Below are 12,368 nucleotides of genomic sequence, written 5' to 3'. Positions count from 1 at the left end.
GCTAAAGGACCAATTTTGATTTATTTATTTTCATTCTCTGTATCATAGTACTGAGACTCAACCAAATATACTGAACATCTAATATTAAGAAGGGAACCCCTAGTAATCAGCCACCACTAGGAAGGAGAAACTAGGAGTAGGAAGGTAGTAACAGAAAGCATCAAGTCACTCTATTCAGGCCATATTAAGCCAATCACAGGAAGAGGTGAATAGTCTGTTCTTTCTCCTTCTTTCTGCCAAGCTGCCTGGGAGAAGAAAGGTTGTAAGCTAGGAGGGAGGGAGCTAAAATCTTCCCAGGAAAACTACAGCATCTAGACAAGTTTAGTTAAACTAAACTTGAAGTCTTATCCCAAAACCAAGGGGTGGTGTAATACTCTGTGAAGACAGGGAAAATAGGGTTCAAAACCCAGGTAACGTGGTGAGATAAAGGAGGCTCCAGAAGAAGATTCTTGTTCATAGCAGTTAAGGAGCATTGGTCTAAAGAAGGCTCTATTGCTCAAAATGAGTGTATAATGTTAAGGAAGAGTTTTGTTTAGATAGAAAAAGTATAACAGGGTAGAAAAGAGGAAAAATAGAGTCGGATGAAAACATGCACCTTGGAGCAAAATCAAGAGAGGCTGTGACCGTCCTGGCTTGCCCATTTGCAAGCTGTGGGACCTTGGGAACGTTACTTGAGCTAAGTCGCTGTTTCCTTGTATGTAAAAATGAGGAAGGTAAGAGCGTCTACCCCATAGGGTTGCAGCGAAACAAATGAGATAAACTATGCAAAGCAGTTATCAAAGTGTCTGCACTAAGTAACCCCCAAGCTGTTAGCCATGTGTGATGGTTATGGGGGAAACCCTGTTTTATCACTTCTCACATTCTTCTTAATATCCTGAGAGTCAGCACACTCCCGTCCCCCTTCTGCTTTATGCCACATTATCATTCCCACACTTATCATCGTGGTCATTCCTTGAAATGCTTCAGAAACCACACTTTATCACACAAATGCCATTATCTCTGTGCATCTGTGTCCCCACAGAGAACAGAGGCCATAAACCAGCCAGCAGCTGCCTACTGGTGGCAGCACATGCTAATTTCAGTCAAATTACCACGAGGAAACCAAAATCCATATGGTGCTGCAACTTCCTGATAGGGCTCAGGAGCAAGGAGTAGAGAGAAGCAGGGGGTTGAGGATGAAAATGAAGGCGTCAGAGAGCTAAGATGAAGGAGCTGGGAGCTTCCAAGTTAGAAGGGAATATTCAGGAGGGAGTGGGTTAGGAATTCCAGGGAAAGTGGCCTATGACTTAATAAACACCTATGTGCAAGCACTTTCACACGTATTACTATATCCTGAATGTACTTCCGTTCCTCAAATCACCACACCCTCTAGCCCTTGAGCCTTGCCCATGCTGTCCTCCAGTGGCATCATTAGGGGAGTGTGGGAGGTGCAGACCTCACCAGGTGACATTGTCAGAGGGGGTGACACCAAAATGACTGTCTTTAAAATTTTTGTGCAGTGTTCCAGCAGAAATTTATTATTTTTGGCCCAAGACCAGGCAGTGTTTCATTCTGTTGTACATAGGGTCGCTATGAGTTGGAACCGACTTGATGGCACCTAACAACAACAGTTAGTTATAACAACAAAAACATTTTTCGTAAGCCCAGCTTACATGTATCAATATATTTACAAGGCTAAAACTCTATGCGAATTTCCTTTTTGAATCTTCCAATGTGCCAGTCAGAGCCGTCAATATTACCCAACTACAACGATGCTTTGAAGCACATGGGTTCATGTGTATGCACCAGTAGCATGCACTGTTGGTTTCGTTGCTGCTGGTGTTTTTTATAGTCGCTGGTTTTGGCAAATATTCTGGTGTTTTAGCTACAATATTGTGGTAATTAATATTTGTGAACCTATATCAGTAACTTTTTTGAGAATGAAGTAGTGATTAAAGGAAAGGAAGGAGAAAAATCAAAAAAAGCTTCTGCTTAGTCACTAATAATGTTGTAATTCAGTGTAGAAAAATTTTACAGAACAATTTTGTTGTTAGTATTCATATAATCTAAGAAATATTACATTTCAGCAGTTTACAACTATATCACATATTAGTCTATGATTAAAATTGATAATAAACATTACTAGGGATTCTGTATGATCTGGTACCGGAGGAGGATTATGGGCAGTGGTGGGGGGCAGGGGGTGACACCATGACTTACCGCACTGGGACACACCAACCCTAATGATACCACTGCAGTCCCCTCTATCTGGAGCACACCATCCCCATCACTAACACTACCTCTTTCCCTGGGAAACTCCTATCCTTCAGATCTCTACTTAGTTCCTTACCCATAACATCACTTTCTTACTGATAACCCCCCAAAACTGGATCAGAAGCCCCTCTCTGATCTCCGGAAACACCATGAACTCTCTGTATTGTGGTTCTTACTGTGTGTTTATAATTCTGATAACATCTGAAAAGTACTTAGCACAGTGCCTTACACAGTAAGTACTGAAAGGATGTTCACTATCATATGACTGTAATCTCTTTCCATGGCGTAAGCTCCAAGAGGACAAGTAGCCAAGAACCATATGTGTCTTGCTCACCACTCTCTCTCCAGTACCTGGAATAATGTCTGCCATTGCCTCAGTGGACAAATGAACAGGAGAATTAATAAAGGAATGCTCACAGCTGACCTTTGGAAGTGACACTACCTCCATTTTACAGAAGAGGAACTGGATTTTGGCCCCAAGTCTGTTGGTTCGCGGAGCCCACAAGCCCTCCTCAGTGCTGCCCCTGGGGCTTACCTTGCCAGCGCCCTGACGAGAGAAGGCGTCCACTAGGGCCTCAACCCCATAGTCCGCTAGCATGGAAGTGTTGAACAAGAACTGCTCGTAGCTGTACTCTTGGGAGCCCACCTTGAAGGAGTCAGGCATGAGCGGGTGCCAGTGGTAGAGGTGGTTGAACTCCACAGCAATGCGGTTGCTGTACTGGAACTGGACGCCAAATAGCAGCTCCGGGTCAAATTTCAGCTGCAGGAAGTAGCCACTCAACTGCTGCACATACTCCTCAATTACGATCTTGATGGTCTCCCCTGGGCAGGGGAGGATTCGGAACAGGGTCAGCAGATGACACTGATTTAGACACCCAGCTTGGGAATCAGGCCAATTCATGAAAAGTGCTTGTTTCTTCATTACTTTTTGAATATTATCATTGTTGCTATTGTTATTGTTATTAATATTTAAAATTTTAGTTGGCCATTTTTCACTTTGTCTTTTTGTAACGCTATGTGAAAATAAAATATTCTGGCTCAGTTTTGACTGAGGTCCCCAAGACAAGAGGCACCTCCAAAGGGAGGCCCAGCTAAGCAGGACATGCAAAGGTGGTATCCGAGAACTGCAGCTCTTTAAAAGAGGTTGGAGAGGCCACTAAATATGGAAAAGTGGAGGATTTACTTAATGAGGGCTCTCAGCGTGCTGACACCCTCAGTATGGGAGCGAGGGGACTTCAAAGGGACCACTGTGAGAGCTTCTGCAGCAGCCAAGACAGGGACACTTGGGGTATAAGGAGAACCAAACAAAAAAGTTGCCGTCAACTCAACTCTGACTCATGGAGACCCCACGTGTGTCAGAGAAGAACTGTGCTCCATAGGGTTGTTGATAGCTGGTTTTTCAAAAGTAAATTAGCAGGCCTCTCTTCCGAGGTGCCTCCAGGGGGACTCAAACTGCCAACCTTTCAGTTAGCAGCCAAGCCCCTTAACCATTTGCACCACCCAGGAACTCAAGAGGAGAACCTAGCCCCAAATATATTTTAAAACTCTATTTCTTGTATGTTTTAATACATACCAATTCTTACAAAGAGATTTTTTTCTCTACTCAGTAATGGAGCCTTGGTGGTGCAGTGGTTAAGAGCCACAGCTGCTAACCAAAAGGTCAGCAGTTCTAGTCCGCCAGCTGCTCCTTGGAAACCCTAAGGGGCAGTTCTACTCTGTCCTGTAGGTTCACTATGAGTCAGAATCGACTGGACGGCAACAGGTTTTTCTTCAGCAATAGTGACAAGCAAAGAGCCAGGGAAGAAACATATCGAACATCCCGTAACAAAATGAAAACTAGTCAACTAAATATTTTTTTAAAAACTGATAGTTTGGGCAATTAGACAAATTGGCATTTAGTAAACTGACCTGGAGCCACTGGATTTGGAATCAATAGGCGTGGGGCCAAATCCTGGCTCCACCATGTCTAGCCACTTGAGCTTGGGCCATGTTACATAATCTCTCTGAACCTCACTTTCTTTAACTGTAAAATGTGTGTAATAATAGTACCTAGTTCATAGAGTCATTGTGAGGAGTTCACAACAATCTTATCTAACTGCTTGGCACAGGGCCTGGCCTGGCATATAAGGAGTGTTGATATGTGTCAGCTAGAAGCAGGAGTACTAGTGTTGGCACAAGGGGAGAATCCTCTCCCCACACTCACACGTCACAAAAGATCAGACTGATGTTTGCAACCTCTCTCCACTCAAGAAAGAGTCCCCTTGTGACATGGTAGAAGTAGCATGAGCTTTGGTGCAGCCAGACCAGGGTTCAAGTCTCCCACTGCTGGGTGGCCTTGAAGAATTCACTGAACCTCTCTGAATTCTAATTTTCCCAACAAGGACAATGATATCTGGCTCATAGGTTGTTGCGGAGAGTTAGATGATGTACTGGATGTATATTGCCCTAGGAGTCCTACTTTTGTTCACAGCTTGATCACCTGGGCAGCCTCCAGTCACAGATTGCCCTCTCTGGTCGAGGTCTCTCAACACTGGGACTTCAGAACCAGCCTCTCTCCCTCTCCGGGCCATTCCTATTCCCAGTGCCAGGCTCTTCCAGGCTCCAGTGAATCAGGCATTATAATTGGGACCAGCCATGCCCAGTGATGGCTGGAGGTGGGGGAAGGTGGTTACTGGTGACTCAGAAAGAACATGGCCTGGACAGGGGTGTCAGGGCCCAAGCTCCCAGGCAGGAAACCATCTGACACTTTAGGCTGCAGACTTGCCCCCGTAGGAGACACAAAAATATCTTGTCCCTGAGTGACCCAGAAGCTCTCAAACTCCAGGAAGGCAAATACATGCAGGGCAGGAAACTTGGGGATTCCTGAAGGCTGGGAAAGCTGGGGTTTCACCCTGCACATGCTAGGGACATCACTGTGTACATCTGGTACAGTACAAGGGGAAAACTGAGATTTGGGGTGGCTAATAAGATTTGCATTTGCTGTGAATCACCCAACTTCACAGCCATCCATTTTCTGAAGGCCTACTGTGTGCTAGGTGCCCTCCCATTTATTATCTCAACAAATCCCTACAACCATCATTATCCCCAGTGAACAGATTTGGAAACTGAGGCTCCCAGAAGTAAAGGTGCCTGCTGAAGTTCTTAGTTAAGAAGCAATAGAGCCAGGATTCTAATGCCAACTCTCTGTCCCCAGGCCACTGCCCTCATGCACCCACTTCTCAGGGTAGAGGTCATGACCTTCCAGAGCAGGGTTGGTTTGGAGTCTTCACCTATGAGGATGAGGCGGGTCGTCTGGAAGAGCTGCTCGTCGTCCCACGTGGGGTGCTCGGCCTTCAGCAGGTCACACACACGGTTGTGCTCACGCAACCAGATTGTGGCATAGAGCATGAGGCCAGGAAGCAGCCCAAACACCTCCTGGCCCACAGCCATCTGGTTCCGTGGCGAAATCTTCTGTGGGTAGTGCATCAACACAGGTGCTTCTTCCACTGATGGGGGGTATACGTCTCCGTCCAGCACCTGTGGATGTGGCCACCTGGCAACCAGGGACAGCAGGGCACCCACGCGTGCCCACAGCTGACACCTTCCCACTCCTACTTACAGTTCTCCATGTCATGGCAGGGCAGCTGCCCGTCCTCTGCAACCAAGACCTGTTGATTCTACCTCCTAAATCTTTTTTAAAATCACTTCTCTTCACTCCATCCCACTATCACCATCCTCATCCCTCATTTCCCACCCTGATTCTCCTCCCTAAGTGGGCTTCCTACTTCCACTCCCTCCCTCAAAACAGTCCATTCTCTACTCTGCAGTCGGAGCAATCCGTTAAAAAACATTAGTCTAGTACCACTTCCTGGCTTAAGACCCTTCAAGGTCCTCTCTGCTCTTAGCAGAAACTCCAAAATCCTTAACATGGCTGCCGAAGACATCTCTACTCTCATCTCGAATCATTCTTATCCCCAGTCACTAAGCTCAGCAACACTCCTCTTCTTTCACTTCAAGCTACTTCCCACCTCCAAGCCTTTGCACATGCTAAGGCCTCTACCTGGAAAGCCCCTTCCTGCCCTGCCTTCCTAACTCCTGCTCATCCTTCATGCAAGTCTCCTTTTGTTTGTAATTTCCTAGTGAAGCCTTCCCAATCCTTTGAACACTCTGGTGGCAACCATATCTTCTCCTTGGTGGCAGTTATCATGAGTAAGATTAATTATTCGGCAGTTTCTTCCTTCATTCAATAAATACACACTGAGGGTCTACTATATACCAAGTACTGTTCTTAACCGTAAAGACACATCAGTAAATTTTTTGTTTTTGCTTGTTTACATTAGCACTGTACCATACGATAGCCGCTAGCCACATAAGGCTATAGGACATGTGAAATGCAGCCAGTGTAAATAAAGAACTAAGCTGTTCATTTTATTTAATTGAATTTTAAACTTAAAAACTGATACTTTAGTTACTGGGAAACTCTGAAGCATGTTTGGAACAACTTAGACATGTGCATCTATGTTTTCAACTGGAAATTTTATGAAATCTAAATACAAATCAAGTAATTCCAGTAAAGATTTAGCATCCAAATACAGGGGTGCTCTAAGTATAAAATACACACCAGATTTCAAAGATTTAGCATGAAAAAAGTCAAATATCCTATTAATAATTTTTTGTATTGATTACATGTTGAAATGATAATTTTTAGATATATTGGGTTAAATAAAATATACTATAAAAATTGATATAGCTGTTTCTTTTTCTCTTTTTTAATGTGGCTACTAGAAAATTTTAAATTGCATAGATTGCTCACATTATATTTCTGTTGGGCAGTACTAGTTTAAACAAAAAAGCCCTCCTGGAGCTAGCATGCTAGTGTTTACGTCTGTGGCTCCTGATGGACTGTGAGTTCCCTGAGGTCAAAGCCCATAACTGGGATGTTCACGACTCTATCACCTGTGCCAGATGCATCATGGTGCCCAATTACTATTGTGGAAAACTAAATAAATAAATGCAGCCTGGAAATGTCCACCTCCTATTGAGCCTCAAAAGCCACCTCCCAAGAGAACATAAGAGGCCATGTCTGCTCCTCATCCACTTCTCTTGCCTGGGGACTTCTCCCAAGGATTGACTGTTGTCCCCAAACTGTGTCTCCTCCTAGCACACATTACCAGCTCGTGCAGCTGGCCCTCTCAGGACAGCATCCAGGCCCCCCAGCAGCCTTTTCCAGGGGAGACCATCAGAGGCCGTTCCACCACACCCCCAGATCCAGCACTACCTGGTACTTGAGTTTCCCATCCTTAAAGAGCCGCAGCTGATACTGACGTTCCAGATTGTCTCCATAAATGTGGCCCAGGTCTACCTGAGGGCAGAGAAGGTCCACTCAGATCTCCCTGGTCCTGCCCTGTCTGTGATGACCTGCACATGCCAAGTTCCGGGAAGTCCTGAACCCTCCTAGGGACTCACCCCATGGCCCAAGGCCTTAGTGAAGCCAGGACCCATCTTGCCAGAAGTTTTGAAGAACTGGTGGGTAAAATGTTGTGCAAAAAAGGCAAACATGAGGTTGGTGCCTTGGGGATCAGGTATGAACTTCCTCCTGAGCAGGAAGCGACGGGCCAGGAACTGGGCATCTGGCAACTGCTTCTTCCCTGATTGGGGAGGTAGAAAAGAACAGGAGCCGCCACCTGTCTGGGTCTTCTGGGCTCACCAGGCCAAACTGACCCAAGCAGAAAGCTCAGAGTAGCCTCTGCAGGACCACTTCCCACCCACCAGGTGGCCCCTGAGCCTTCTTCTCTACCAAAGACCCTAGAAGTTATTTATGGGGGAAATGACATGCTATCCAGAATTTGCTTTAAAATACTTCATAAAAAAATAAGATGAGGGTATAGATGAAATCCTGTTGCTGCTATCGTTGTTAGCTGCCATCAAATCGGTCTCCTAACTCCAGGCCGCCCCATGCTCAACCGAATGAAATGCTGGCATGTCCTGCACCATTCCCATGATGGGTTGTGGATCAGATCCACAGGGTAAAGATCAGGAAATTGTAGACAAGTGTTAAAGCTGGAAGATGGGTACACAGGAGTTCAGTATAGTCAACTTTTATATATGTTTGAAATTTTTTCATAATAAAAAAAAAAGAACATAGACTCCCTGATTCTGGGGCAAAGTAGCCTGTCTTCAAACCTGGCTGTGCCATTTACTACCTGTGTGCACGTAGATACATCATTCATCTTTCTGAGCCTCAAATTCTTCGTCTGTAAAACAGGGCTAGCGATACCTATTTTATACAGTGGATTTGAAGATTGCATGCAGTGTCAACTTACCCAATAAGCAAGGTAAGCATAGGCTTACTTGTGCTTACCTAATCTATAGTGAACGATTTCACATTTTTTCACCACATCAAAGAGTCTGCTTCTAGGTATGACTGGCTTCTATCTTTCTGCCAACTCCACAGCACCTTCCTACAGAATCAAAGCCTCTTCAAATTTACAATCCCTGACAGGGACAGATTACCCAGTAAACAAGGTAAACACAGATTTACTTGTGCTTACTTACTAATCTGTAGTGGACAGTTTCACATGTTTTTCACCTTGCTTGTTGGGTAATCTGCCCCTGGTTGCATGAGATAATGTAAGCATGACAGGGCACTGGTAAGTTAGAATCTTTTAAAGTCCAGATAGTAAATATTTTAGACTTTACAGATCAACTACTCAACTTTGCTGTTGTCACATGAAAGCAGCCATAGACAATATGTAAACAAATTTTATTTACAAAAACAGGGGCAGGCTAGATTTGGCTTGGGAGCCATAGTTTGCCGACCCCTGCTTTTAATGATGGTAGTCTTTCTATGTCTAGGGTAAAGACAAGTCTTCTTGAAACTGGTGTCTGTCGTTATCAGAATAAGCACTTGAGAGGCCTTCCTTAATTACATAAATGTTAGATAAGTTAGCACTCAATGCCCTAACAGAAAGGACTAACAGAATCTTTTGTGTTCTGATAAAGGCATTCCTTGACAATACCTCTTGTAGGACCAATGTTAAAAGTTCAAGATTAATAGAACCTTCTTTGGATCAAGATGGTCAACTGGATTCCACTGGCAAGAATGAGTATCAAGCTCCCTAAAAGGGAACACACCAAAAAGAATTTGGAAGGTATGGTCTGTACCCGTAACTTGGAATCATCACGCAGGTGGATCTTGGGTTAGACTGGTTTGGTTCCAGCAAAGTATTGGCAGAGTCCAGAAGCTCTGCTAGACCCAGCTATCCTCCAAAAATGGTCATACTTTTGGAATAGTAGCTAAAAATGTGTGTGCAAACCATCAGAAAGGTAACTGTGGGGCCCAAGTATAGGCATCAATACATATGCAAGGTTCTGAACCTACAAAAGCACACATTCATGGGACTGCACAGGACCAGCATTTAACAGTGACACCATGTGGCAACAACTGACTAATCAGCCCCACTTGTCTTGCTGTACTTGAAGGTGAGTTCTTGGCTCTGAACTGAGTAAACCCCTAGGTTTTTTTGACAATTAGCAGTGGAGTGGGAAGAAGGGTTTAGGAGGAAGACCCCTGCCAATGAGGCCAGGCGGGGTCTTGAGCAACAACAACAAAAATAAACAAATAAATAATTCTTACTAATGTAAACAGGTTCACATATATATACCTTATTTATACCCTGCACTGGTAAAATACGTGAACCTGTTTACATTAGTAAGAACCAAGCTCAGAGTTAGCACTGAATAAATAGAACATTCTTTCTTCCTTTCCACTTTTCAACTTTCAAGTCACCCTCACCCCAGGAGGGTGTCATCCATTCAGTAGACAAGGTTCAGGCAAAATGACACACTGGAAATATGAAAGCACTAGTCTGACTCTGCCAGAGACTTTCTAGGTGACCTTAGGCAATACCCGTCAGTGCCCTTTCCTGTCTTCATTCCTCAACCCTGTCTTCATCCCTAGTTCTGGATATGTCCTTGCCTTGCCTTGGTCCACCCATCTGTGAAATGGACCAATAATTGCTCTTCTGCCTGCTCTTCCCTGCAGAGAATTGAGCATCTCCTGTGATCTCCAGGCCTAGCGCCTCATGTTATCTTCATTACCTTTGGTTCCCATGGGTGTAGGGCAGTCTTGGGGCACAGAGGGCAGAATACGGGTATAGTAGCTCTGATTGGAGAAGGACTCCCAGCTGATGTAGTCATGTGCGGAGTTGTAGGTTGGGGGGCTGGGGACAAGGTTGGCACGCACTGCAGGGGGTAAAAATATTGGTGACAGGGGGCTCCCAGCCTCAGTTACATCCCTTCCCTTCCCGCTCTTGAGTTGAGGCTTGCCTTATCTGGCACTGTAGCATCTCCCCATCCATTACCCATATCAGATGACAAGAACTGGCATGATCTCTTGCTCTGATGTTCCCCAGGTTAGAGAAAACCCTGCCCCAACCAACCTGTGAGTACCAAACGCATGAGCATTTCACGGATGAAGGTGGCATTGACAAACTCCCAGAACCAGCGCCCGTGGGTCAGCAGGAAGTGGAGAAAAGAGGGGCTGGGCCGCAATGCAGTCCGGAACCAGGTCCATAGCTTAGCTGCCGGGGCAATGGGAGCCACTCAGTTGGGCCCTCCTGGCAGAGTAGCCAGAATGGAAGATGGGAACTGGGGATGAAGGCCAGGATGGAACAGAGAGTACATATGGGACAATAAGTAAGAACAGGGCCCTGGGAGTGATGACACATGTAAAGTCAGAGCTAGAAATGAGAAGAGGGGACACGGCTAAGAACTGAGGTTGGGACTGGTCAGTGAGGACTCCTGCAGAGCCCAGAACTAGGAGGAAGGATGTGCTGGGAGTGAGGGCTCAGGATGAAGCAGGTCAAGGAGAGTGTCAGAGCCAGGAAGGGAATGACAATGGGGCCATGTAGGGGTCTGGGAGGAGAAGCCCAGGGAAGAGGAGTGAGGGCTGGAGGCCCGGCTGGCTCACGGACGGTGCAGTTGGGGCCCGAGTAGCCCGTGCGGGTGCAGTCACACTGGTAGAGATGGAGCCCAAAGCGGACACAGACGCCCTGGTGCTGGCACGGAAAGGAACAACAGGGGTTCACTGTGGGTGAGAAACGGGCATCAGAGACTCTAGCAGGACCTCCCGGCCCCCACCTTGCCCTGGACGGGAGAATGCAGTGCCAAAGGTATAGATTCAAGTCCCAGCCTGTCCTAAGTCTCTGAGTGACCCCTCTCTGGACTTTAGTGTCCCCTAAGGGCCCTCCCTGTTTCCAGAGCAATGAGCATAAATCCTTGTCCCTGTCATTACCAGGCCCTGCTCTAGAGCTCCAGCCTTGCCCACATCAGGCCCCCAGGGGAAGTTTCCCTTCCTCCCTGCTGCCACCAGAGGGGGCATAGTCTAGACTCCAGGCCATGACATCAAAGGCTAGGAAATGAGCTGATAAGACACTGCAGCCACAGCTTCCGCTTCCTGCCAAGTCAGGGCTCAGCTGCAAAGGCAGGGTTTGTGGGGTTCAGAAAAGGGACAACGATGAGGGATTTCTCCCCAAGCTGGGTGACCACCTGGACACTAGGGCAATGAGGCTTCCCACTCATCCCTCCATTTTTGGAGAAGGTGTCACAATACCCACTTTGCAGATGGGAAAACTGAGGCCAGAAAAAGGGAAACCCAGAGAGGTCACCCAGCAAGTCACACCAGACAGACTGCCTCATCCCTTCACTTCCACATTACCCCCACTAGGCTCAGCAGTCAAGCCCAAGGAAAGAAGCCTTCTATAGCTGTGGGGGTAGAGGGTGAGTCTGAGGGGAATGGGTAACCCCAGAGCCTCAGCTATCTCAGCCCCAGCTCCTGATAGGACCAATCTTAGCCCAAGTCAAGGCTGGGGTCTGGGCTCTAGGACTCTAAAGGGACCAAGGGAACAGAAGAGAAGTGGCTGGAAAAATCTCCTGAGAGAGTGAGTGGAGCTCTGGCATCAGCCCTCTTGCCTCCTGGAGAAACCTCCACAGGGAAGTTTCTCCTTGTGTCTAATCCAGATCTTGCTGACTGCAGCCCTCTGGCTCCAGTCTGCACTGCCTCAGTGATTCTTCAAACAACAAAGTTAGAAACTCTTCAGAGCTCATTTATGTCCACCTCACAGTGCAGAGCCCTC

At 46.4% G+C, this 12,368-nt stretch overlaps 1 protein-coding gene across 1 annotated transcript in view; it reads right to left on the bottom strand.

Annotated features, from left to right (window-relative positions):
- The window catches only part of PTGS1 (prostaglandin-endoperoxide synthase 1), an 18,640-nt gene extending 7,367 nt beyond the window's left edge, over positions 1 to 11,273 (bottom strand). The window contains exons 1-7 of the mRNA XM_023730685.1: positions 11,204 to 11,273; positions 10,674 to 10,814; positions 10,333 to 10,476; positions 7,699 to 7,880; positions 7,511 to 7,594; positions 5,523 to 5,769; positions 2,789 to 3,075 (exon numbers count right to left, since the gene is read on the bottom strand). Coding sequence (XP_023586453.1) covers positions 2,789 to 3,075; positions 5,523 to 5,769; positions 7,511 to 7,594; positions 7,699 to 7,880; positions 10,333 to 10,476; positions 10,674 to 10,698 — 969 coding nt within the window. The 5' untranslated portion in view covers positions 10,699 to 10,814; positions 11,204 to 11,273. The remainder of the gene's footprint in view (positions 1 to 2,788; positions 3,076 to 5,522; positions 5,770 to 7,510; positions 7,595 to 7,698; positions 7,881 to 10,332; positions 10,477 to 10,673; positions 10,815 to 11,203) is intronic.
- Between the last annotated feature and the right edge of the window lie 1,095 nt (positions 11,274 to 12,368).

The sequence above is a fragment of the Trichechus manatus genome, unplaced genomic scaffold (assembly GCF_000243295.1).
Source record: "Trichechus manatus latirostris isolate Lorelei unplaced genomic scaffold, TriManLat1.0 scaffold00038, whole genome shotgun sequence".
NCBI classification, from domain to species: Eukaryota; Metazoa; Chordata; class Mammalia; order Sirenia; family Trichechidae; genus Trichechus; species Trichechus manatus.
This window is presented reverse-complemented; position numbering and strand designations above follow the sequence as displayed.